Source organism: Pan paniscus, chromosome 11 (genome assembly GCF_029289425.2).
Source record: "Pan paniscus chromosome 11, NHGRI_mPanPan1-v2.0_pri, whole genome shotgun sequence".
NCBI classification, from domain to species: Eukaryota; Metazoa; Chordata; class Mammalia; order Primates; family Hominidae; genus Pan; species Pan paniscus.
This window is the reverse complement of record NC_073260.2, coordinates 30,083,837-30,110,825: the sequence shown is the minus strand read 5'-3', so window position 1 is coordinate 30,110,825 and position 26,989 is coordinate 30,083,837. Positions and strand designations below refer to the sequence as shown.

At 48.4% G+C, this 26,989-nt stretch overlaps 1 protein-coding gene across 5 annotated transcripts in view; it reads right to left on the bottom strand.

The window, feature by feature from the left end:
• Window positions 1–23,936, bottom strand: part of EPB41L4B (erythrocyte membrane protein band 4.1 like 4B) — a 148,926-nt gene extending 124,990 nt beyond the window's left edge. For 2 of the 5 annotated variants that reach the window (XM_055117752.3, XM_055117751.3), the window contains exon 1: window positions 23,035–23,936. In XM_055117752.3, coding sequence (XP_054973727.1) covers window positions 23,035–23,340 — 306 coding nt within the window. In that variant the 5' untranslated portion in view covers window positions 23,341–23,936. The remainder of the gene's footprint in view (window positions 1–23,034) is intronic. The other 3 variants (XM_055117753.3, XM_055117748.2, XM_055117749.2) reach the window with 3 other exon arrangements.
• Window positions 23,937–26,989: the final 3,053 nt, after the last annotated feature.

The window sequence follows — 26,989 nt, the reverse complement described above, 5'->3', positions numbered from 1 at the left end:
TCCAATCTGATTGGATGACAATTGGTGTCATTATAAAAAGAGGAGATCGGGACACACAGAGACACCAGGGACACATACGCAGGGGAAAGACCACATGAAGGCAGAGGGAGAAGAGGCAGCTGGGGAGGGTGGGGGGGGGATCTGCCAGCCAAGGAGAGAGGCTTCAGAGGAAACCAACCCTGCCGCACCACGATCTTGGATTCCAGCCTCCAGAATGGTGAGAAAATAAATTGCTTGCTGTTGTTTAAGGCACCCAGTCTGGGGTACTTTGTTACAGCAGTCCTAGCAAACTAACAAGAGACAAGAACACAGGCTTCAAGTTAGAGGGCAGGTTTGAATCTGGGCTCCACTACTTACAACCAGCATGACCCCAACAAAGCCCCTTCACCTTTCTGAGCTTGTTTTCTGTCTGTGAACGGAGGTGATAGCACGCATTTCCCACCGAGTGATTTGAGGATGAAATGAGAACCAGTGCAGATGCGCCATGTGGCACAGTCACGGCTGTCCACCCGCAAAGCCAGGGCCTCTGCCCAGGACCTCTGACTCTAAGCCCCAGGACTTCCCACAGCATCCCTGCGGCAATCAGGGGTCTCGCTGCATGGCAGCCCCTGGATGTTTTGCACGGTACTCCCCTGAACTGAAACTGATGGTGAGAGCTGTCCCTAATAGCCTGGATGCTTCTTGGGCCAAGGCACAGTCTTGAACCCCAAGCTCCTTGGGTCCCACTCATGCCTGGTATTCTGTACATAAGAAGCAGAACTTTAGAGCTATGTACTTGGCTCTGCGTGTAAGATTTTCAAAAAGGTGAATGAGTGGAAAAGCACATGAACTTTTTTCCTTTAACCCTGTCTATGGTGAGCTTGGCTGTTAGGGTCATAAAACTATAACTAAGGCATCACTATCCATTCATCTGATGGAGGAGTATACAAATAAAGTTGTTTTTTTATAGATAGCCTTTTTTCTTCTGGGTGAGTCAGTAGTCTTAAGAAAAAAAAAAGTCACTGCCTCTTGCAGGAAGAAGGCAGAGAATGACACGTTCAGCTGGAGAAAAGAAAGGTGTGATGCTGACAGCCTCTCCTTAGGCTTGGATTTATACAGATTATCAAGATTATTTCCCTGAGGTCTGTGGTTTGTGGTTAGGGTGAGCTACTGTGAATAGAATCTTGACTATAAGTTCACCACACAAAAAGTTAGACTTTCCTTACCCATTCACTAAGAAGAAAATTTCCCAATCATATATGCTTTTTTTTTTTTTCCCGAGACAAGGTCTTGCTCTGTCACCCAGGCTGGAGTGCAGTGGCGCAATCTCGGCTCACTGCAACCTCCGCCTCCTGGGTTCAAGCAATTCTCCTGCCTCAGCCTCCTGAGTAGCTGGGATTACAGGCGCCTGCCACCACACCCAGCTAATTTTTGTATTTTTAGTAGAGACAGGGTTTCACCATGTTGGCCAGGCTGGTCTCAAACTCCTGACCTTGTGATCCACCCACCTCAGCCTCCCAAAGTGCTGGGATTACAGGCGTGAGCCACGGCGCCTGGCCCATATACGCATTTTTAAAAGCAACAACTGAATGCCAAGGAACAAGTGTTAACTGGTACTATGATGAAATATTACTTTAGAAGACACAAATAGGAAATGATTTACAGAACCAAACACCTAGGTAACGTCTCGTCATCTTTTAACTGCTAAGAGTTGACCAATTTTCGCTAACCCCAATTTTCTCCAGTTCAAGCAGAGCAAATTTATCTGGAATGGTTGAGCACACAGGGCTCCACTGTCCCAGGTATTGTCCAAAAGTATTCTTACAAAAAAAAGTACACCATGTCCAAAGGTACCCCTGCAAGAGTACCACCAGACCAGGCACTGAACCCCCCACAGTCCCTATACCTTCTAAGATACCTAGAGAAGCAAAAATAGGAGGGAATTCTGCAATGGGGTTACACATTTGCCACCCACACACCAGGCACTTTGAGGAATTCCTGCTGGATGCTGTAAGGACAGGGGACATTCTAACGAGCGAAGTGGATTATGAGGAATGGAGGTGGGCAGTCACTACACAGGTCTAGCCAACTGCCACTCCATGGGAAATCAGACCGTGCTATCAGATCTTCCAATCTTTCAAGGAAGTATACAAATGTGATTACTTATTTATTTATTTAGGTAGAATGGGAAGATTTTTAAGAACCTTGTATGGCTCTCTAGATTTTTTTGTTTGTTTCTTTAAGACAAGGTCTCACTCTGTTGCCCAGGCTGGAGTACAGTGGTGCCATCATGGCTCACTGCAGCCTTGACTTCCTGGAATCAAGCAATCCTCCCACCTCAGCCTCCTGAGCAGGTGAGACTACAGGCATGCACCACCATGCCTAGGTGATTTTTTTTCCTTTATGTTGAGATGGGGGGGCGGGTCTTGCTATGTTGCCTAGCCTGGTCTTGAACTCCTGGCCCCAAGAGATTCTCTTTCTTGCCTGAGCTTCCCAAAGTGCTTGGATTATAGGCATGAGCCACGATGTGCAGCAAGTTTTGTTTTGTTTTTTTAATTGAAGCATCACATACCTAGACAAAAGTGCACAGATCATACATGTACAACTCAAAGAATCACCACAAGTGAATGTGCCTGGCAACCACCATGAAGGTGAAAATACAGAACATTTTCAGCAATACTCCTCACCCCTCGCAAAGTTCCTTGTGTGCCTCTTTCCAATTTCTACCCCTTCCTTTCCTCCCACGGGTACCACAGATTCCTCCTGCCTGTGCTGAAGTTCATACACATGGAATCATATAGCATGCCTCTTTTACAGCTGTGTGGGGATGGTCCACTCACCCCCATCCCCGCACTCACAGCAGAGCTTGCAGCTATGAACAAAGACACACCAGTGCCATAACATAACCCTACGGGGAACAGAAATAACACCCAAGTGGATTCACCACAGTGAAGAAAGGCTTCCGAGTCACAGAAGGAGGGAGGAGGCAGAGATAAGAAGAGACTAGGTGGGGCGGGGGACAAAGTCAACCGAAGAGGAGGGTCTGTTCCCAGATAAAAGGGAAAGCGAAGGGACAGGGCGGTGGCAAGTGCCAGAGGTAAGAAGCTAAAAGTTCACGGTCACCGACAGGGCAGAGAATACCCAAGTCCAGCGATTACAGCCAGGGTGGCTGGGGCCATGACAAAAACTAGCCCAAATTTTCTATCATGTTCCAAATCTTTCCCTCAATGGACCTAAATATACTATTAACAACGGCAGCACTATCCATCTCAGTGGGAGTTTGAGGGAGACTCAATTAAACGCAGCTCCAAAAAATTTTAGCGTATTCATCAATTGCTCATATAGGTTGAACAGCCGCAATTTTAACCTACAACCCCACCATCACAATCTTAAATCCATTACTTTACCTGATATTAACAGTAACCATATTTATATTATTCAATACAAATACAGGCCAGGCATGGTGGCTCATGCCTGTAATCCCAACATTTTGGGAGGCCGAGGTAGGCAGACCACTTGTGTTCACAAGTTTGAGAACAGCCTGGCCAACGTGGGGAAACCCTGTCCCTACTAAAAATATAAACATTAGCCAGGCGTGGTGATGGGCGCCCATAATCCCAGCTACTCCGGAGGCTGAGGTAGGAGAATCGCTTGAACCCCGGAGATGGACATTGCTGTGAGCCAGGATCGTGCCACTGTACTCCAGCCTGGGTGACAAAGCAAGACTTTGTCTCAAAAACAAAGAAATAAACAACAACAATAAAAAAAGCAATACAAATATAAGTGCTACAACATTATCACTATCCTATATGTGAAATCAGTTACCACTACTAACATCCATAGTGCCTGTTACTCTACTATCCCTAGGAGGACTGCCCCCACTAACAGGATTTCTACCCAAATGAGCCATCACTCAAGAACTAACAAAAAATAATAGCCTCATTATACCTATACTCACGGCCACCATAGCCCTGCTCAACCTGTAATTTTACATATGCCTAATTTATTCCACATCACTAATGATATTTCCAACAACATAAAAATAAAATGGCAATTTGAAAACACAAAACAAACCCTCTTCTTGCCGTCACTTAGCCCCACCGCCCTGAGATCCTGCATTTGCCCCAAGAGGCAACAGGCTGACTTCTCAGAAGGAGGAATCAACAAAGATTACAATTTCAAATAAACACAAAGTCAACAGAAGAGTACAGTAAACACCTGTCACTCAGCTTTGACAATGATCAACACTATGTATCATCTTTTCCTCTATTCATTCCTCCCTGGCCCACCGTTAATTTTTTTATACTTTTTTGGGGATGGTAGTAAATTGCATTTGCCTTGAAATGTACAAATCTAAGTTATCCTACTTTGACAAATGGACTGGTGTACCCCACACTCCTCTACCACTCAGCCCCTTCTCATCTCCCCAGAAAGTTCCTGGAGTCCCCTTCCTCGTCAATCCCTGAGCTTCCCTACCCCCGAGGCAACAGTTATTCTCATTTGTTTTCTCCACAGATTAGTTCTGCCAGTTCTAGAGCTGCGTGTACATGGAATCATACAGAGGCTACTCTTTTAAGGTTAATTTCACTCAGTATAATGCATATGAATTAAAAAAGCCTTCAATATGCAGTTTTGGCTAATCTCATGTAGACACATCTACATACTTCCTGTGCCATCTTATATGGGTAAGCTACAACGCGTTGAGATAAATATTTCCGATAAAAATAACCCCAACTGATACTCAGGTGGCTAAGGTGGGAGGATCTCTTGAGCCCTGGAATTCCAGGCTACAATGAGCCATGGTCGCGCCATTGTACCCCAGCGTGGGAGACTGAGCAAGACCCTGTCTCAAAAATAAATAAACAAACAACTCCAACTGGATTCAGAACCATTTTTGTCAATAAACTATTCAAGTCCTGCTTCTTCCCTTAGTCCCATGTTACAGATGCCAGTTCCTGCACCTCAAGTGCAGCAAAACAACTATGCCAGAGCTCTGGCCACCAAGAGTCAACTTTCAACATCCCCAGAGAAGCAAGTAGACCAAAACTGGGTAAAAGCATGTAAAAACCATAGAGTTCTCTGCAGATGCAAAAGACACATATTCTTACCCAAGTGGCAGTTACTCAGGGAAAGAGTGGCATCCCTGACTTAGTCTTTATCTACCTGGAGCCTGGCTTGGTTCTGTGCACACAGCGGGTCCTCAATAAATGCCTGTCTCTTCATTGCTCTCGGCCTCTCCTTGGCTGGTAGATGGTCGTCTTCTCCTGTGTCTTCACATGGTCCTCCCTCTGTACAGGTCTGTGTCCACATTTCTTCTTCTTAGATGACACCAGTCATATTGGATTAGGGCCTGCCCTGGGACCTCCCTTTAACTTAAATGCCTCTTTGAAGACCTTATCCCCAAATACAGTCACATTCTGAGGTACTGGGGGTTAGGACTTCAACAGATGAATTTGGGGAAAATGGAGGGGGCCACAATTCAGCCCCAAACAGCTACCTCCTTAGCCAAGTTGGAACTGCAGAACCTCCTCTGCCATGACTGACAGGGATGTCATCCCTGTCAGGATACTGAGGTATCCTGACCTAGGGGACTATATGAGGACTAAGAACACACCCGAAGATCCAACGTTCTCCACAGGATCTTAGAGCTTGCTGGCCAACTTCGGTCCTATGATGAGTCATAAAGGCCCAGTAATGTGACTTCTCACAGCATGGCCATTCTGGATCCTTCTGTACCAGGGTGCAGCTGCCTCCCTGGCTGCAAAGATAAGATTTCTCCTTCCCATGATGAGAACCAGATGTCCCTAAGCTTTTCCTCAAACATAAGAGACAGTGTAATATAAAGATTAAGCTTACATTTTATCACAATTAAAAAAAAGAAGCTGGGCGCAGTAGCATGCGCCTGTAGTCCCAGCTACTCAAGAGGCGAGGCGGGAGGATCACTCAAGCCCAGGAGTTCTGGGCTGCAGTGAGCCACGACCATGCCAATGTACTCTAGCCTGGGTGACTGACTGAGACCCCATCTCTAAAAAAAAAAAAAAGAGAAAAGAAAAAAAGGGGAAAAAAAGGGTATACATAGTATGATCCCATTTTTGTTGAAAAAACTTTTTTCTCCATACTTAGAAAAAAAGAGGCAAGAATATACACCAAAATGTTAATGAAGTGGTGATCACTTGGTGAAAGTGATAAATAAAAAAAAAATTTTTTTAACTTTTTAAATCAATAATTCCTAAACATTATCAAATAAACATGTATTACTTTTATTTTTATAAGTTGTGGATTTCTTTTGGGGGGTGGGTTTTGAGAGAGCATCTTGCTCTGTCTCCCAGGCTGGGGTACAGTGGCGCGATCTCGACTCACTGCAACCTCCACCTCCCAGACTCAAGCAATCCTCCCACCTCAGCCTCCCAAGTAGCTGGGATTACAGGTGCACGCCATCACACCTGGCTGGGTTTTTTTGTTTTTGTTTTTTGTAGAGATAGGGTTTCACCAAGTTTCCCAAGCTGGTCTCAAACTCCCAGGCTTAAGCAATCCACCTACCTCAGCCTCCCAAAGTACTGGGATCAAAGGTGTGAGTCACCATGCCTGGCTGGGTTTTTTTTCTTTTCTTTTCTTTTCTTTTTGTGGAGAAGGGGTCTCTTGCAATGTTGCCCAGGCTGGTCTCGAACTCCTGGGCTCAAGCACTCCTCCCACCTCGGTCTCCCTAAATGCTAGGATTATGGTGTGAGCCACCACATCCAGCCTTTTATTTTTTTTTAAAGGCACAGAACTGATATGACCGGATAAGTTTTATAAAAAATAAAATCAGTGCTTTTCCCATTATGTTTTTTCCCTTTTTCTCTTCCTATTCAAGCAACTAGGCTGTTCTGTTCTCACTGTCTTGGGAAAGGTATGTTATAACCAAAAAAAGAAAATTAAAATTTTTTAAAGGGAAAAGAATGAAGCAGATGGATGCCGGAACCAGACTCCCTGGGTCCACCACATTCTAGTGGCAAGACCTTGATGAGGTAATTTAGCAGTTTTGCACTTCTGCTTCCTTATCCATAAAACAGGGCAGTAGCTACCTTGTAAAGATTTTGTGAGAATTAACCAAGTAAAGATACATAAAGTGCTCAGAACTGTGTCTGGCACACAGTAAGCACTACTTTGAAAAGAAACCTTTACTTGGGGTACCTCTGCCATTCTGAGTCCTTAAGACTCATTCCTCAACATTTCAGTGGTCTTAGAACGCCAGCTGGCTTCCAATACTAGATATACAATCCTATACTTGACCCCTAACATTTGAGGGAAATTCACAGCAATACTGATTCACTCCAATTAAGCCAAGAACTTTAAGCGCACAATCAACCCCAGGAATTCTGTTCTGCAGTCCCGAGGGGCACCTCTAATGATTTCTGCTCCTGGAGCCGTATCATATGTTGTTCTTATACCATAGATGAATTCTTCCTTGATGTTTCATCTTTGCCCTTCTAAAGGTCAAAGTCAACAGCAGACACCAGCAGGACAGTGCAGGGGCCAAGAGTACTTAGGCACTGTGTGTTCTCTCCTAGTTGCCTGATCTCTGTGTGCCTCAATCTCCTATATAATGAGGATAACAATAGGAACTGCCTACTCCATGGGGGGATGAGGGGTCAGAGTGAAGCCATGGAAAGGGCTTGGAACAATGTAATGGTCAATCCACTTTGAAAACATAATGCTGAGTGAAAGAAGCCAGACATAAAATGCCACATATTGCATGATTCTATTTATATGAAATACCCAGGGACAGCAAATCCAGAGAGACAGAAGACAGATTAGCGGCTGTCGGGGTTAGGAACAGGGGAGGAATGACGGCTCAACAGGTAGAGGGTTTCCTTTTGGGGTGATGACAATATTCCAGAGCCAGATAGTAATGATGGTTTCTCAACAATGTCAACGTACTAACTGTCACTAATGGTCGATTTTGTGTCACGTATATTTTACCACAATTTTAAAAATCACTTGCAGAAACTAAAAAGGTCAATAATGTCATCTATTGCTTGAATTACTACATAATTACTATAACATGTGCTAGGTCCCACCCAAGGCAAAAAAATGCCCTGCAAGCTCCTAGGAGGAGAGCGAATGCTATATGGGAGAAGTGGAGGAAGCGCGGGAAGGTGGGGTGGGGGGGTAGGAGGATGGGGGGAATGATGGGATAAGCTTCATAAATGTGGCATCATCTGAGACAGGCCCTGAAAGATGGCTACGCCCTTAAGGGATAAGAATCAGCCAATACGAAGGCAGCACAGGCCGGATGTGGTGGCCCAGGCCTGTAATCCCAGCACTTTGGGAGGCCAAAGCGGGTGGATCACTTGTGGTCAGGAGTTCAAGACCAGCCTGGTTCACATGGTGAAACCCGGTCTCTACTAAAAATACAAAATCAGCTGTGTGTGGTGGCGGGTGCCTGTAATCCCAACTACTCGGGAGGCTGAGGCAGGAGAATCACTTGAACCCAGGAGGAGGAGGTTGCAGTGAGTGGAGACTGCGCCACTGCACTCCAGCCTGGGCGAAAGAGGGAGACTCTGTCTCAAAAAATCAAAATAAAAATAAAAGGCCAGGCGCGGTGGTTCACACCTGTAATCCTAGCACTCTGGGAGGCTGCGGTGGGCGGATCACCTGAGGTCGGGAGTTCAAGACCAGCCTGTTCAACATGGTGAAACCCCGTCTTTACTAAAAATACAAAAATTAGCTGGGCATGGTGACCCAGTGCCTATAATTCCAGCTACTTGGGAGGCTGAGGCAGCAGAATTGCTTGAATGCGGGAGGTAGAGCTTGCAGTGAGTCGCGATCGCGCCACTGCAGTCCAGCCTGGGTGGCAGAGCGAGACTCTGTCTCAAAAAAAATAATTAAATTAAATTTAAAAAATAAGGCAGCACAGGTACAGATACACAGGTGAGAAGTGAAGGGGACACTGGGGAGCTGCCAGAGAGCCACTAGAGTGACGGCCGTGAAGAAAAACCGGAGAAGTGGACTTGAACAGCCTGGAAATGACTTTTAAGTCTAGTTTTGTATTTACTAGCTGTGGGATATGGGGCCAAAATCTTACTGGTGAGCTTTCTATAAAATTAGAACACCCAAAATTCTCTCGAGTAAATGCTATAAGGATTAAATGAAATGATCAAAGGTGAAAGCCTGATCTAAACCTACAACACCACACAAAAGGAAGGGAAGGAGCCCTGTAAAACATTGTTTCTCAAACCTGACTGCACCTCAGAATCACCTGGGGAGTTTTAAAACATTCTGGGCCAGGCGTGGTGGCTCACGCCTGTAACCCCAGCACTTTGGGAGGCCGAGGTGGGGATGGATCACCTGAGGTCAGGAGTTTGAGACCAGCCGGCCCAATATGGCAAAACCCCGTCTCTATTAAAAATACAAAAATTAGCCAGGCATGGTGGTAGGCGCCTGTAATCCCAGCTACGGGGGAGCTGAGGCAGGAGGATAGCTTGAACCTGGGAGGCGGAGGTTGCAGTGAGCCAAGATCGTGCCACTGCACTCCAGTCTGGGCAACAGAGCGAGCAAAAAAAACAAAAAACAAAAAACAAAACAAAAAAAACATTCTGGTGAAGGGGTCCCACCTCCCAAGCCCAGCAATCTTGGTGGCAGTAGTCTGGGGTATAGCTTAGAAGCTGGACTTTGAAAAACTCCCCAGAAGATTCTAAGCATGCAGTAAACATCAAAAACCACTGTTGTATTAACTTATTAATCAGCCAGCCTTCGAAAAGGCAGAGTAAAGCAATGCTTTGAAGGCTGGAACACTATACAGAGCTGACCCAAGAATCCACTGGGGGCCACCAAGGCAAAGTCAAGGTAATGCAGTTAACATCCACACCCCACCCTAAATGAGCTCCTTTAGAGCAACGCCCATACATTTGACCATTTTGTATTCCTCCCACAGGGCCTTACAGACACTAGATGTGCTGCAGTTGTTGTTTTTTTTTTCTTCTTCAAGAAATAAATGAAATAGCTGAAATAAAACAGTTCTTGTCAGTAAATGGATGCAACTGTAACTATCTGGAAAACTTACCTATGTGGAAAAGCTCATTCCCTGAAGCGAGTTAATAAATGACATGTTACAGTAATTCTATTATAGTACATACAATCCTTTTCCTTTTAAAAGACAGCATTAAATTTTTCCTTTTTTTTTTTTTCCAGGAGCGTCTTTAATTAAGAGGAACTTCATCGCTTTTCGAATAAAGCTAAATACCTCTGGACTTCAAAGCAAAATAAATCCCATAGCTCTAGAATACTGAGGTATCCTAAACAAATACCTCCGACCTTAAATTTCCTGCTCTCCCATTACAATATCCCATATCCCAGACCTCCTTTCTCAGGTTTCATCCTGGAGTGTCCCATTGGATGTGTCACTGCTGGCTGTGTGCATGACCTGGGCCAGTTCCAAGCCAGCTTGGGCCCCTCCCTGGACTTTAACCAGCCATTCTTGCTACCATCAAAGCAGTGCTGATGCCACTCAATACAGATTGTAACCAACTGAGCAGGAGGTGATATGGGCCTTGGGTCTCAGGCCCCAGCAGGCAAGAGCAATAAAAGGACTCCAGTCGGTGAAATGCCATGGAATGGGCTGTCAAGAGTACGCTGCAGGTTAATAACTAACCCTGGTAGGCTTTTACAGTCTACCGGCCTTCCTGGATGATGCCCACGTCCATCACATGGGCAGGAGAGCTGGAGAAAGCCCCAGCTCTCATGTGCCAGGGTTGAGAACCCTGGTCGCTTTCAGAAGAGATGGCAGAGTCTCAGAGAGGCAAAGAGGCTCGCTGGATATCACTCATAAGCGCTGGGGGGCTACGTGCAGGAAGCTACACTTATTACACCCTTGTTACTGCTCATTTGCCACAGGTGAGCAGCAGCAGACTGGAGTGAGCAGCCTTCCAAGGCAGATGGGAAAGGCCTTTCGCCGCCTCCAGAATGAGATTTTGGACCAGGTGTTCTCCAACGGTTCCCTTAGAGGCGAACCCCACTGGTTCAAGCTGTCCCACACTCGGCCCAATTCCCTTCTCATTGATTCTGCATTCCCTAAAATGTCTGCTGGCATCTCAAGCCAGGAGAGACAGAAAGGGTTCATGGAGGGCCTCCCGAGTATGTGAAGAGGACCCAAGCAGGAGTGAGCTAGAGGGAGGAAGAACCCACGCTCGAGGAAGACATTCAACAGCTGATCTCCACTCAGCCTTCTTGAGGATAAGGATCTTACTGATCTCTGTGTGCTCTGATCAGATGCTTGAAATAAGACCATTCCCGGTACTAACTGTACCTCAGGGGTGACCAATGTTGAGGATGCAATCAACAAAACTTGGAAAGTAACAAACTGTAATAGGACAAACGGCCTCACTTCTCCAACAGATAAATGGCTCAAAAAGGTGAAGAGAAGGTTTTTAGGTTAAGAGTCTTAGATAGAATATCTATCAAATGCAATGAAAGAACCTTGCTGAAAACCACAGAAGAAAATTTGAACATTGGCCGAATATCTGACACTAAAAAATAATTGTTCATTATTTTTAGAAGTCTTGATGAAGTCTTGTGATGTTGCCCAGGCTGGCCTCGGATTCCTGGACTCAAGTGATCCTCCCATCTCAGCCTCCCAAGTCGCTGGGATTACAGGTGTGTGCTATCACAATCAACTCTATTTTTTTAAAACTGGTCCTTATCTTTTAGAGGTACCTACTGAAATACATGTTTGAAATTAAATGTTTAGGCCAGGCACGGAGGCTCATGCCTGTAATCTCAGCACTTTGGGAGGCTGAGGCAGGCGGATCGCTTGAAGTCAGGATATCAAGACCAGCCTGGCCAACATGGTGAAACCCTGTCTCTACTAAAAATACAAAAAATCAGCCATGCGTGGTGGCGCATGCCTGTAATCCCGGCTATTCAGGAAGCTGAGGCAGGAGAATCGCTTGAATCCTGGAGCCAGAGGTTGCAGGGAACCAAGATCACGCACTGCACTCCAGCCTAGGTGACGAAGCGAGATTCCGTCTTTAAAAAAAAAAAAATTACATGTTTAGAATTTGTTTAAAATAATCAGGAAAGGGCAGTAGGGAGGGGTATAAAAGGAGAGTGGCCACAAACTGATAAGTACGGAAATGAAGATGACTACTTAGGGTCCATATATAGTTCTCACTACTCTGGAATATGCTTAGAAATTTCCATAATAAAAACTTCAAAAAGAGTGGGCAGAGCTGATGTGAATACTATAGATCCCGTAGTTGCTCTCACAAAAAGCCACCAGCAGCAACCAACTTCAGCTCATTCACAGTGAAAAGTGAAGTCAAAACATTAATTCCTACTTAGTGAGGAAAGACCTGCCAGGGAAGCTTGTCAACTTGGGGCTTACAGTGTTCGCTCCCTTATTCCACCGAGGTGACCTCAGAAGCGGAAGGGGATACGGGAGACAATCTCATGGAGTCCAGAGGCCAGTGAGAAAAATACAACTCCACCTAAAAACACAGGTGAAAATCATAAAACAAAACATTCCAGGAAGAACTACACATTGCTAACAACATATGAAAGACACTCAACCCTGGCCAGATGCAGCAGCTCATGCCTATAATGCCAGCACTTTGGGAGGCTGAGATGGGAGAATTGCTTGAGGCCAGGAGTCTGAGAATGGCCTAGGCAACACAGCCAGATCCCATCTCTATTATTAAGAAATACACACACACAGAGAGAGAGAGAGAGAGAGATGGATAGGTGAAAGGTACTCAACCCCATCAACAACTGGGGGAAGGTAGAGACTACAAAGGTGCCACTAACTCCCACTATCCTGGTAAAATCAAACAAAGAAGCTGACAATGCCAAGTGTTGGAGAAGAATGGATTAGGGAAGCTTTTACATGCTGTGGGGACTCTGGAAAACAATTTTGTATGATTATAAAGGGCCCCGCCCACTCTTCCTCCCAGGTACACACCCAGGAGAGATGCTTCCTGGCACATGTACACCAGAGACCAATTCCAGAAAGTTCAAAGCGGTATTTTTTTTCCCTAATAGTTCCAAAGTGAAAACATCCCAAATGTCCACACAGGATCAATTCCGGTATATGCATGCAATGGAATAACTACAAAACAGTAAGAACTCCAGTCATCTCACTGACACAAATTCTCACAGACACAATATTGAAGGAAAAATTCATGTATATACAGCTCACAAACCTGCAAAACTAACATGATATTGTTTAGGAAAACGTACATATGCAGAGAACCTATAAAGAAAAGAAAGGGATGAAAGACAAACTTCAGGAGGGAGGGAGGGAGGGGAATGTGACTGAGACAGAGCACGTGGGGACTTTCACAGCATTGGTGGTGGTCTTTGTTCCTAAGCTGGGTGGTGGGCACAAGGATGTTCATTGTGTTATTTCTCTAAAACTATTCATGTTATAGAGAGTCTTTTGTATTTATATTTCATCATTTAAAAATCTAAAGAATGTGCTGGACAGAGGGCTTGCCAACACTGCGCAACTCAGACAAAAATGTAAGGGGGAGAAAACTTGTCTGCCACACACCCCCAAACGAAGCCCAGACAGCCTTGGAAGATGATCAGCATGATGCAGAAGAGTCCCAGGGAAGAGGTGTCAGAATCCAAGAATAACACCACGAGGTGAGGGCTGGGGACATCCAAGTCTCTGGTGGCAGTGCCACAAGTGAATGGGTAGGACCGAGTTAAGACGGTCCAGACCTGCATAAACATCCACAATCCATGAATGGATAAACTGTACGTGGTATACTCTTACAAGAGAACATTACTCAGCGTTAAAAAGGAATGAAGTTCTGGCACCTGCTACATACAACATGGATGAACCTTGAGAATACTAGGCTAAGTGAAATACGCCAGCACAAATGGACAAATACTGTAGGATTCCACTTATATGGGGTACCTAGAGTAGCTAAATTCATAGACAAAAAAGTAGAATGGTGGTTGCCCGGGGTTTGGGGGGAGTGAAAATAGGGAGTTAATGTTTAATGGGGACCGAGTTTCAGTTTGGGAAGATGAAAAACGTCTGGAGACCAATGGTGGTGAAGGTTGCAAAACAGTGTGAATGTACATCATGCCACTTAACTGCATACACTTAAACACGGTTAAAATAGTAAATTTTATGTTATTTATATTAATACCATGATTTTCAAAAAAATTCATAATTCAGGGTAGGTGCAGCTCAGCAAGTGAACAGGTAGAGCAAAGGAGATGCATTATCAGGCTGACTTCAACGCACCTGAGCGAATGCTATGCTGCAGACAACACTCAGCTCATGAGACAGGCATGGAAAAGAAACCACAGAGCTGAGGGATGCCAGCTCTGCAGGCACCCGCTGAACCAGGCAGTTGGCATCCTCACAGCTGCAGGGTAGACCATTCTACCCGGGGGGACTGAGCTGGGTAACAAAGAAGCACCGGATGATCCCACAGGTGGGACAGGACCCTTGGGATATCATCTTCCAGTTCTTGGCTTCATGAAGAAAATGCTGGGCACTCAGCCAGCTATGACTTTGGGGAAAAGAACCTGCAAAAAATGCTGAGAAATGGTAGACAGAATCCAAATGCCAGAGATGCTGAAAGGCAAAGTGGTTCAGAAAAGACGGGATTTTACTGCATGAAATTCTGACCTTCCCAGGGAGTTCTAAGAGAACACATATTTAACACAGGAAGGCTGGGTGTGCACAGCATGGGCTGAGGGGAAGAGCACTGGAAAATGAGTCCGGAAACCTAAATTCAATCTGGCTCTCCCATACTTACTAGCAGAGTGGCCCGAGGCCATCTGCTCTCCGGGACCATCTGCAAAGGGGATGATAACGTGCACCTTCCCAGGCAGCAGTGATTAAGGGAAGCAACACAGATTCTACATGCCTTGGAGATGGGGCTGCCTGACGCGTAAGTGATCAGGTGCTTTGCATATCAACTCCAAGCCCCCAGAGACAGGTATTACTCACTCAAACCACATCACACACAGCAGAGAATAAGAGTTGAATTTAAGTATTCTAGAATACACACAAAAGAGGGCACCAAACTGGTGAGAAGCCTGTCAAGAAATGTGGATGGGGAGGAGAAAAGAAAAAAATGTTTTAAAGGATATACACCACGCTTATAAACATGTATACAAAAGCACAAAGATGGAAAGGAACAAAGTGAAACCAACCAGTTGCTATGCAGCAGGATAGGAATATGAAAATGTTTTTCTTTGAGATAATTTTAATGTTGTTCTACTAAGCACTTTTTAAAAACATCACCTACTTCTGATCTGAGTGTTGAATTATGGCCATCAAACCATTATGCACTCGAGTGAAATGACATTCAATGAGTCTAACTAAAGAAGTAAATCTGATCCCAAGTGGCCTACAAAGGTGGAAACCCTTTGGGGGCTCAGGGGTCCCCATCCAGCTCGGAACCTCCGGGGCAAGCTCAGAGCCCTCCCACCCCCCTCGCCCAGCTGTGCTGTCAGAGACCTTCCCAGACCACAAATCCAGCTAGAGTCTGCCTTTACTAGCTACGTGACCTTGGACGAGTTTCTTAACCTGTCTGCTAAACCCTGATTCTTTCCTCTACGAATCAGGAATAACAACAGTAACCATCAACACAGTTTTTGTGAGGATTCAACAAGATAATCACCTAGATGGGCTCCCGACATCACCTTCATTTCAAAGGCAACTCACTCGCTCACTCCTTTAAGATCCAGGCATACAGCCAGAACTCATCTGAATCCCCTACCCCAAGGAACCCGGAGCCCAGGGATGGGGCTTTTCTGACCCCCATCTTCCACGCGTTTCCACCTGCTGTTCCCTCCACCCAGACACAGCTGAACTCCTACACATCCTCTGGGGCAATTCCATTGTCACTCTGGGGACCAAACCTTCTCCAGCTGCCCGGGTGTGGTGGCTCACACCTGTAATCCCTGAGCTTTGGGAGGCCGCAGTGGGAGGATCTCCTGAGGCCAGAAGTTCCAGGCCAGCCTGGGCAATATAGTGAGACCCCAATGTTACCAAAAAAAGAAAAAAAAAACCTTCTCCAACTCCAGCCCACACTTCAGTTGCTCACCCCCGGCACCACCCCATGTTGGTTTATGGGTATCTGTTTACTCTGTCTGCCCCTCAAGACTGGGAGCTTAAGAAACACTCTTCTCTCTCTGATACCCCTCCCCCATGCTTAATGTAGTGTAAGGGCTCAGTAAGCCTTTGCTGACTGAAGAAAACATATTGTGAGCAAACAAAAACATTTTGGAAAACAATTTAAAATAAACCAGAAATTAAAATCAGGTGGGACTAGTAAAATTAATCCAGCTCTAGAGAGAGGCCACAGAGGCTGCAGAAGGAGTGAGATTAGAGGGATTAGGGTGGTGGGGGGGCACACCACGGATGCTGCCCGGCTCCAGCCCCACTCTGCCAGATCAGATCTGGCTGGTAGCAGAGTCACAGGCATCCTGGGCTGGCGAGAGTCGAGACTGCCCCATAGCAGCTGCTTTCAGATGCAAGGGGACTCTGAGGTCACATCAACAAGACCTTTAACCTGCCAGCAAGAGAAAGTAATTGTGGTGAGGAGGGTCAGAGTGCCAGGCAGCTTGCTTCCTACCAAGGGAGGGGCAGCAGGCAGCACACAGCGCAGATGGCTAACCAGCACTGGGGGCTCCCCACCCCAGCTAAGAGTCCCAGGAAATGTAGAGAGGAGAGCCGAGGGCCTCACCCTAAAGAGATACAAGCTCCAAGTCGACCATCCTTATTCAACTGTGCTGAGGTGGGAGTAGACAGAGACTTCCATCAACCCACTTAAGTTCATCATTTTAAAAACATGTTTATATCTGAATATGAAATAAAGCACAGATGAATGCGCACCCCTATTTTAACAGTGTTTAATGAAACTGTAGATGTTGTTCCAACCTTTGTGTATTTTCAAATGGGTCTTCGATGAATGCATTGTAAACGAGAAATGAAAGGAGAGCACACACACGAACCTGGAAAACACACCCAGATGAATCAGCAGCTGACCCTGCCCTCAGGCAGCAGCCACGGGCTACAGGTGGAAACTGGAGTGCAGTTCCCACTGGAGGAGAAGGCTCCAGGCAGGGCAGAGAGAGGCCCGGGGAGGAGCCCACTCCCAGCCGGCCAAAGGAAGTCAAGCAGTGGGCAAGGATGGAACACGTGTTTTGAGGACAAATGGTAGGCGGAGGATTTCTGTGGTTGCCAGGCTGGATTTTTTTCTAAGTCCCCACGCAAGAATTTAAGGGAAGGCCCCACCCCCATCGACCTTCTGCTATTTCAAAACGAAACAGACCTGTGCCTTCATCCACTGCAGGGTACTAGGAACAGAATTCAATGAGATTATGCACGTGAAAGTGCTTAGCAAGTTAATATTTGTTCAGAGCCCTGTACCAGTGTAGGGTCATGTTACCAGCACTGGAGAGGCTGGGCTGCGGCCCCTTCCCCCTGCAGGCCAACCCCCGCCCCTTATTAACACTGACAAATCCAGCAAGTATAGAAGGGGAGTTAGTGCTCTTGCTTGTATCACGACACCCACTTTGGGAAGGGTGTTCATTATCCCTCTCTCACCACCTCCCCCCCACCTCAGCCTTCCTTTTAAAACAAAGAAGGCATACCCAAAAATAACACAAACTCATGACCCACTAGATATCCAAGGCCTCATTCCAGGTCTGAGAGGGGATGTGGGTGGGGCAAGTAGTGGAAGGCCACCTTTAGCCAATACCTACCCTACAGGGGCAAAAAAAGCAAGCCACCCAGAGTCCTGGGATAAGCCAGGGTGCCCATGGCAGCCAGAGCCTTGGGAAAGGGTAGAAATGAGAAGCTGTCTTCAACCTCCTGCGGGTCCCTTAATTCTTCCCAACCAAGAGTGAAGACAGCTCTATCTCAAACCTTCACCCTCCCCAACACACTCACCCGACTCCACCTGTGAACTGCTCTACCGTTGCCCCCTTCTCCTAGCCAGGCCCTCATCACCCCTTACCTGACAATTGCAATGGCATGACTGGTCTCCAGTCCCTCCCCTAGCCCTCCACTCCACTGTGACAAAAATGGGCTCCCTAAAGTACAGGTCAAACCCCAGCTCAAAGACTGCCAACCCCCCTACCATTGCTACAGCAATGGTATTGCTCGCCCCATTGCTACAGCAGTTTATAATGCATGGTGTAGCTGCCTCTGTTCTCACAGTTCTAGGGCCAGGGTTTTTCACTGGCTGTGAAGAGACCACCTGCATCAGAATCACCTGGAGTAACTTGTTAAAAGTTGAGCTTCCTGATATACTGAATCAAGAAATTCTCGGGGTGTGCTCTGGGAATTTTAATGGAAGAAAAAAAATCCCAGATGAACTTTGTGAACACTGAAGTTGGGATCATTTTTTCCACTGTTTGGGAAAATCTGTTCTATTTCCAACTGCCAGGAATGTACCCCATCCCTCTTCCATGATCCTGTGTTAGGACGTGGGGTTAGTCTTCCCTCCCACTGCTGACCCTACGCTCGACACCTTCAGACGCTGACAATCAGGGTTCCCAAAGCAGCCGGTTCCAACTCTTTCACTGACTGACTGAAGGGAAGTCACTTTATAGCCACAGACCACAGCTTCCCAGTTTCTCCAATGGGCCGGGGAGGTGCTGTCCAGGGTCCCTTTCAACTCCAAAATAAGCCATATGACCTTTATGTTGTATCATGTATGTTATGTGAGATCAGAGGTTTCAGTCCTAAAATTCTAAAAACCTGGATTCTCCTGTTTTTGCTGAAAAAAACATCACTTTTCACATCCAAAGTGAAACTTTTAAAAAGCATTTCTCATACTACATCCAACTTCCAATTTCCACTAAAGAAGAGCCAAGCAATAGTTAGCCTGCCTGGCACAGCATTTTTTTTTTTTAATGTCTATTACTAGAAACTTCTTCAAATCTTTCCAAAGTTCAAAGTAGAGGAAGGAGAGGTTTCTAAGATTACAACCTACTAGCAACCTTTCAGCACTCTGTTGCACCGTGAGGCCTTCCCGTCACCAAATCCTCCCAACATCCCCATTTGAAAGATCAGGAAGTCAATGGCTCAGAGAGCTGCAATTGCCCAAAGCTGCAGAGCCAGGGTGCAATATGCAAAGGTAGATCTTCGAATTCTGAAATCCTCCATGTTTACACTGGACCACAATGAGTCGATGTTGAGTTCCAGATGCAGGGGAGGCAAGTGCACCAAATGCAACAATGGCCCATGGGCCGTTCCCTCCAAAGCATGGCGGGAGTGCTAACTGGCCGACCGCACATCCTAACAGCTTTCCACACTGAGCACACAGGGCAACGGGAGGCGGGGCTGAGCAACAGCCACACGAGCAAAAGCGATGCCAGGGATTTAGTCAACAGAGAGCTAATATGAGTCAACAGTGGGTGCCGCTGCCAAGCACACTAATGGGATCTTCAGCTGCATTAATAGAAGGAAAGCGTCTAGGGCAGGCCGAGGGAGGGAGTCCTGCCCTGCTCTGACCAGACCACACCTGAGGGTTGGGCAGGGCTGGGCTAGGCTAAGGAGAGGGAGGTGCTGTCGAAGGCAGGGCCAGGGTTTCTGAAGAGGACTGGCTCAGGCTGGCACTCTGGTTGGTAGGGCGAGCAAGGGCTCATCTGGAAGCTGGGTTTGTACAGCAAGTCCACTTTAGACTGCATGTTATAGATTTTTTTTAAAAGATCCTTTTATTCACATTTTATTTTATCAAAGACTGGAAAGCTGCTGACTATCCATAGCAAAGACTAAGAACACCCAGGGGCCAAGCGCAGTGGCTCATGCCTGTAATCCCAACACTGTTAGGGGCTGAGGCAGGAGGATCGCTTGAGCCTACACGTTTGAGACCAGCCAGGGCAATACAGTGAGACCCCATGTCTATAAAAATAATTTTTTTAATTAGCCGGGTGTAGTGGTGCACAACCGCAGTCCCAGCTACTAGAGAGGCTGAGGTGGGAGGATTGCCTGAGGCTAGGAGATCAAAACCGTAGTGAGCTGTGGTCGTACTACTGCACTCCAGCCTGGGTGACAGACGAGACCCCATATCCAAAAAACAAAACAAAAAAAGAACACTCAGGGATGCTAGGTGACTCAACCTATCACCAGAGAAGGGGGCTCCAAGCCCTGTCAGAAGAAACAATTGCAGCTACTTTTCTCTTTATTATATACAACAATTGGCCTGTGGCTTTGCCAAGGGACACTGGATCTGAGACCCCATAATCTCAAGTGTCAAAGTCTCCTGGAAGTCCTTCCGATTCCCCCATCCCATCCGGCCACAGCACCCTGTCTGGGTGTGCCAGTCATATCACTTAGCATCACCCAGAATAAAAGAAACGTGTTTTCACCTGCGTTTCCCAAGAGCCTCCAGGCCACATCTCATTCACCTTTGTGTCTGCAGCACACAGCTTGGCACATTGGAGACGCCCAATAACTGTGGTCTGGACTGGACTGAGGTGCCACAGCACGGTCACACTGAGGGTGTTATTGTGTTCCAGACAATTTCAGAACACAAGCATCCTAACTAGGGCTAATAAAAAGGTTTATGACAGCACATAGCCAACTTTTAGGAGGTTGAGCAAAGGAATTCTCAAGGCTAACGCCGCCTGAGGGTTTTTATTACAAAGGAGACATTTAGCCTGGCAATGTCCCTGGGTGCCTGAGAAGCCAGCTTGGGGTATCACGGTCAAAGGTAAATCCTATCTTGCGACAAGCAGCAAGGCAACACCAGGGCCCAGGAAGCGGTAAAAATCCAGGAACACAAAAGAGAATAATGACAAGCGGGGCCAAATGCCAAAAAGGACAGCATAAAGAGTGAGCCCAGTGAAGTGGGTCTGAGGAGCAGCAAATGCTACAAATGCATTGGGGAGCTGGCCGCCTGGCGTTAACCTCGTAACTCAGAATTAATTACAGGAGCACACACTCAGATCTGGGAAGATTAGTGTAGGAGACTGTGATGCAGTCCTAATATCTAATAAATCTTTAAATCGATGAGCTGTGCCCACTGGCGATTTTTCTTCATCTTTCCTCCCTGAGAGCTCATGTGACACAAGCCAGCATTTGCTTTTTATCTGCCTGTGGACAGGGGGCATATACGTGTGTGTGTGTGTGTGTGTGTACGCGCATAAATACAATGTGGGCTTCACTAAGTCACATCACAGAGGAATCAAGAAATTTGCCGTCCTGGGAATACCTGGGACGGGGGAATTCTTTTGTCAAGCAGCCTTTTATAAAGTGAAGAAACCTTTTAGGATGCAAATATCCCCTTCCCCCACCAGGCTCCATTGAGGGCTACACTGGCTGGAATCAGTCAGCCTTCCTGTCCCAACCTGTTCATTTGTGTACCTGTTTGGGTCTATTCACCATGCACACCACTTAAGCCTGTCTCATGGAGCTGACAAGCAATACATTTTATAAACGAATCATCCCCAGGGAACAGATGAGAAAACCACCGGCAAGGAGCACTGTCAAACTTCCCAAGGATAGCATTCCTTTCCCAGATCCGAGATGCAAACTACGCCACATCCTCTCCTAACACAAGCTGCCCACTCCAGAGGCAGCCTGCTCCCCTCTCCTCCTCCCCGGCTCCTCAGGCCTCCTCTCCCAGCTGAATAAAAAGCTGGAGAGCCTCATTGTTGGGGAACAGTAACATTTTTATGCTATTTTAAAGGCAACAGCTCTAAGCACCCGAATGTTGGCTCCTTTTCCATCAATAAAAAGGCCCCAAAAGGGTATTTTCATAGCAAAATGATATCTTATGGAGAGCACAAAGAACCACAAAAATAAAACTGCCATAAATTGAAACTGTCTCGAAATTCAGCCTACACCGGGAAGCGTTAAACTCCAAGCCAGGCAGGCTCTGATTTTCCCATCTGAGACCCTTTTCACATGTTCCTAGTTCTCTCATGAAGTCCAAACATTTCTCCCACCCGGGAAGGCCTATATACTTCCTTGGAAGTCCGGGTATGTTATTTCTTCCCTTGACATCCTCGAGATGATCTGTAACATTCATCTAAAGCTCAATTACCGCTGTGTCCTCAGTCACACCCAGAAATTCCCGAAGGCACCGTCTGCCGCAGCGCCGGGTGCACAGTGGGCGCCCGATTAATGTGTGGTTTGATTTGATCTGATCTGGCCCCTTCAGCCAGGAAGACTCACTGGTAACTGGACGCCCTGCAGCGGACCGCAGAGCCGGCCCAGCTCTCAGCTGGCGCGGGGCGGGGGTGCAACCACCTGTGGGCGGGTGCCCGGGACGCAGGCCCAGGCGCCGCCGCCCTGAGGTGCCCCGCCGACCCCACGCACGGTGCCCAAGGGAGAAAGTCGGGCGCGCCTGGCCCCCCGGGCACCCCGGGGTCGACTCCCAGCGCCCCAGCAAAGGGCTCTGCCGGTGCAAGGCAGGCAGGTCTGAGACAGCCGACTCTAGAGTTAGCTCCCAAGTCACCCTACCCGCTGCGAGGAGGCTGCGGGGCAGATGGGGCTCAGGGAATGGGAATGGGGTGTATCCAGAAGGGATCAGCAGAGAGCAGAAATGGTCTAACCCCCGCCTCCCAAATTTGGGGCGCCTGCCGAGCAGCAAGCGAGGGGATCTCCTCTCTGCTGTCTCATCAAGGCCTGATGGCGAGTTTGAGGGGGGACAAGCTGGACACCCCGGGACGGCCTCACATTGATTTGAGATTTTCTACCCAATAACCCAGTATCAGGAAGACCCCTGCTGGAAGCTAAGGACGGAAGGGGAGCGCCGGCCACCCACACCGGGGGGGCGGGGTCTCGGGACTTGGGGACCGTGTGTACTGGGGAGGGGGCGAGGCCCCAAGGACTAGGTGGGCGCCAGAGAAATCACAACCCCGCGGCGCAATGTGCCAAGGAGGGGGCGCGGGCCAAAGGTGGGGCCCCGGAAGAGACCGGGACGGGGTGGCCCAAGAAGAAAAAGGGTTGAGGAGTGCTCGGAGAAGGGGATGGGGGAGGGGATCCCCAGGGAGGTGCAAGGGAAGCGCCCCCGAGGCAAGCACTGGGGGAGGGGGAGCTGCCTCCAGGGGCGCGAGGTGCCAGTGCCCCAGACTGGCCCCGTCACTCACCGGCAGGTCCACGCTCACTTCGGTCCCGTCGAGCAGGAAGACGCGGCAGTAGAGGGTGGCCTTGGCGGCGCCGGCGGCGGAGATGTGCACGGCCGCGCCGCCGGTGAGCAGGGGCCCGCCGCCAGCCGGGAACACGCTGCCCCCGGGCGCGGCGGGCAGCGCCGAGGAGGAGGCGGCGGCGGCCGGGCCCCCCCGTGGCCCCCCATCGCGCTCGTCCCCCAGCCCGGCGGCCCCGCGCCCCGCCGCGCCCCGCGCGTAGCGCTGCATGGAGCGGCGGCCAAAGGTCCGGCGCAGGAACCGCAGCATCCTGGCTGGGGGCGCCCCCTGCCTCCGCCCCCTGCGCTGCCGCTGCGCCGCCGCCCGGGAGCGTCCCGCGACGCCGTCAGTGCCCTCGGCCGCCCGCGCCGCCTCTCGCGGGCTACGGCCCGCGGCTAGCCCGCGCCGAGGCCGAGGCCGCGCTCTAGCCGCCTGCGGGGCGCGCCGGCCCGGCCAGCGCCGGCTGCGAGTGGCCGCAGGCGGGAGGGCGCGCTCGGGGCCGTCCCGCCGCCGCCGCCGCCGCGCGCTCTCCCGGGCCGGCGGCCTGCGCGGGCTGCCGAGGGGCTGCTCCCGACGGGCGGCTGCGGGCTGCCAGGGGGCTGCCGGGGGCGCAGGAGGCGGGCTGCGGGCTGCTCCCGCGCCGCGCGCCGGCCGAGGGCCAGCCGGAGCAGGGCGCCTGCGTGGTCCTGGCGCGCTCGCTCCCACTCGCCGCGCCGCGCCCGGGGCCCGAGGAGGCCCCGCCGAGCGCCCGCTCCCAAGGCGCCTTTTCCTGCGCCCGCAGCCCCCGCCTCCCACCTGGGAGGCTGCACCTCCAGCCGCCGCCGCCGCCGCCGCCGCCGCCGCCGCCGGGACTGCAGCACGCCCTCCTCCCTCGGGGCTGCGCCGGGTAATTGCAAGCCGGGTCTGTGCTGCCCCCTGCCGGCCCGAGCGCCCCCTGCTGCTGTAGGTGTGCTCACGTGTGTACACGTAGGTGAGCACACACGTGTTTCCGGCGCCCAGAGCCCTGGAGGCGCCGAGTGCCCCTTTGCACCGATAGGAAAACAAGGCCGCGTGCCCTCTGGGAAGCGTTGCCCCGGAGACCAGGCAGAATAGCACTAGGTTTTCCCCCATGAAAAAATAGCACTGTTTCCTCTTCTGGAAAAGGAGAGGGGTGGACTAGGTAATCAACAAGGTAATCTACAAGGTCCTTGCTACTTAAGTTCTGTCAATTTAAGATCTCAGAGCTGGAAGGACTTTTTTAGTCATTCCAGTCCAGTGGACTCATTCCACATAAGGAACTTGAGGCCCGGCGAGGAGAGGAAGTATTTTTCCAATATGCTACGCAAGAAAACACCTTTCCTCAAGATCTCAGGTCCAGTATTGAGATAAAGGCCTGGATAAATAACAGAGAAGGCTAGTGAAGTTGAAAATTACTGAGAAGCAGAGTAGATCTGAGGCTCTGAGAATGAATAGTGTAGGACACAGTGAGAATATTGGAGAGAGACGGAATTGTTTCTAAGCAGTGGCCCTCCAGTATACAAGTTCAAGGTCCGCTTCGAGTGAAGAGGGTTGACCAGTGCTGCTAAATGAGGAATGTGGAAGAGGATGAAGCTGAAAGGAGGTCAGGCCTCTTGGGAAGAATAACACTACTATTTATCATTCCCTTAATCTTGTGCCAAACACTGTGCTAAGCCCTTTCCATTCATCATCTCAATCCCCACAACAGCCTGGTTAGATAGACGTTCTTATCCCCATTGTACAGAGGAGGAAACTGAAGCTTAGAGAGCTTAAGAGACGGGCTCCAGATTCCATGGTTAAGACCAGCTCTTTCACCCAGCTCCAAAGCTGTTGGCTGCTAACCACTACCTCTGCTGCCAGGCAGAGGTGTGTGCATGACTGGCAGGTAAGTGAAGATGTTTGAGAGGCCTGGAAAACGCAGTGGACACAGCAAAAAAGACAAAGAGGAAGGAGTGCATTTATGAGGCATTCTAAAACAGACATTTATTAAGGATCAGGCGCTGTCTGAGGTGATTTCATGGATGGAATTTTCATTAGTCCACACTCCAATCTTTCCAGGTATTCTATGTAACCCCCAAGTCACATAGGACTGGAGTTCGGGTCTTAAGAGAAGTAATATCCTTGTCCGAGGTCTCAGAGCTCCTGAGTGGCAGCAGCCAGTACCCTCACTCATTGTCTAATGTTCTTTTTATGATACTATGGAGGTCTCCCATGTGACAGTGTTCTCTGAGAGGGCATCTGTAATCGGCCTTCAGGTACCCAATCTACTCCTCTCCCACCGCTCCACCCCAGACTGTATTTAATAGAATACAGCCACAAGCAGATGTTCAAAGGTAGTCCAATTCTGCTTACTGGTTTCTAAGGATAGTCCATTTCCTACTATATAGCCCAGGAGTGCTGTGGCACACTGACTAATAGCCACCCAAAGATGTCCGCAGACCAATTGCTAGAATCCCTGAATATGTCCCTTTATGTGGCCAAAAAGACTTTGCAGATGTGATTAAGTTAAGGAGTTTGAAGTAGGGCAATTATCTTGTATTAATCCAACGTAATCGCAAGGGTCCTTATAAGAGGGAAGCAGGAGGGTCAGAGTCAGAGAAGGTGTCACAACAATGGCAGCAGAAGTCAGCATAATGGAACCAGGATATAAGGAACCTGGGTAGCTGAAAGAAGCTAGAAAAGATAAGGAACAAATTGACCCCTAGAGATTCCAGAAGGAATGCAGCCTTGATTTTAGCCCATGAAACCTCCAGAATTGTAAAATAATACATTTGTGTTGTTCTAAACCACTAAGTTTGTGGTAACTTATTCCAGCAGCAACAGGAAACTAATATGAGTGCACTATTAATAATATGGCTGGGTGTGGTGGCTCACACCCGTAATCCCAGCACTGTGGGAGGCCGAGGTGGGAGGATCACTTGAGCCCAGGAGTTCGAGAGCAGCCTGGGCAACAAGGTGAAACCCTATCTCTACAAAAAAAAAAAAAAAAAAAAATTAATTAGCCACACGTGGTGGCACATACCTGTGTTTCCAGCTGCTTGGGAGGCTGAGGCAGGAGGATTGATTGTGCACAGAAGTTTGAAGTTGCAGTGCACTGCATTGCACCAAGGTAATGCCACTGCACTCCAGCTAGGGTGACAGAGTGAGACTCTGTTTCACAAAAGATAAATAATATATTACTTTGGTGCATTATGGTTTTCAAAGCCCTCTACTCCCATTCAGTTTTGTGATTTATCCATGATCATTCTCTCCCACTAGACCTAAGCTATATGAAGATAGGAGTTTTTTGTCTCCCTCCCTCCCTCCCTCCCTTTCTTTCTTTCAAGACAGGGTCTTGCTCTGTCCCCCAGGCTGGAGCACGGTGGTGCAATCACGGCTTACTGCAGCCTTAATCTTCCAGACTCAGTCAATCCTCCACCTCAGCCTCCCAAGTAAATGGGACCACAGATTCTCGCTATCGCACCTGGCTAATTTTTTGCAGAGATGGGGTTTCACCACGTTGCCCATGCTGGAGGACGTTCTCTTATTCATCATTATATCCCCAGCCAGCACCTAGCCTGCTGTCTGATAAGTAGTAGGCAGTCAATAAACGTTTGTTGAATGAATGCAAGATCTCACCTCATCTTCATAACAGCCCTGTGGGGTAGATATTGTTATTGCCTTTTAGAGACAGGGAAAATGAAGACTGGAATGGAGGCTCTTACATAGTAGCACTGGCAATACTATGTCATCATGAATCACACGGGAACTCCAGATTGCTTTAGTTTTACCTCTACCTCCTATGTGTCAGGCACTGTCACCTCATGGATCTCATTCCATCCTTATCACAATAGTGATTTAAGCACTATTCTTTCCACCATACAGGAAAAGCCAAGGCTCAGGCATTCCTTTGACTACATTTTATGTCAAGTTTCAACCTTAG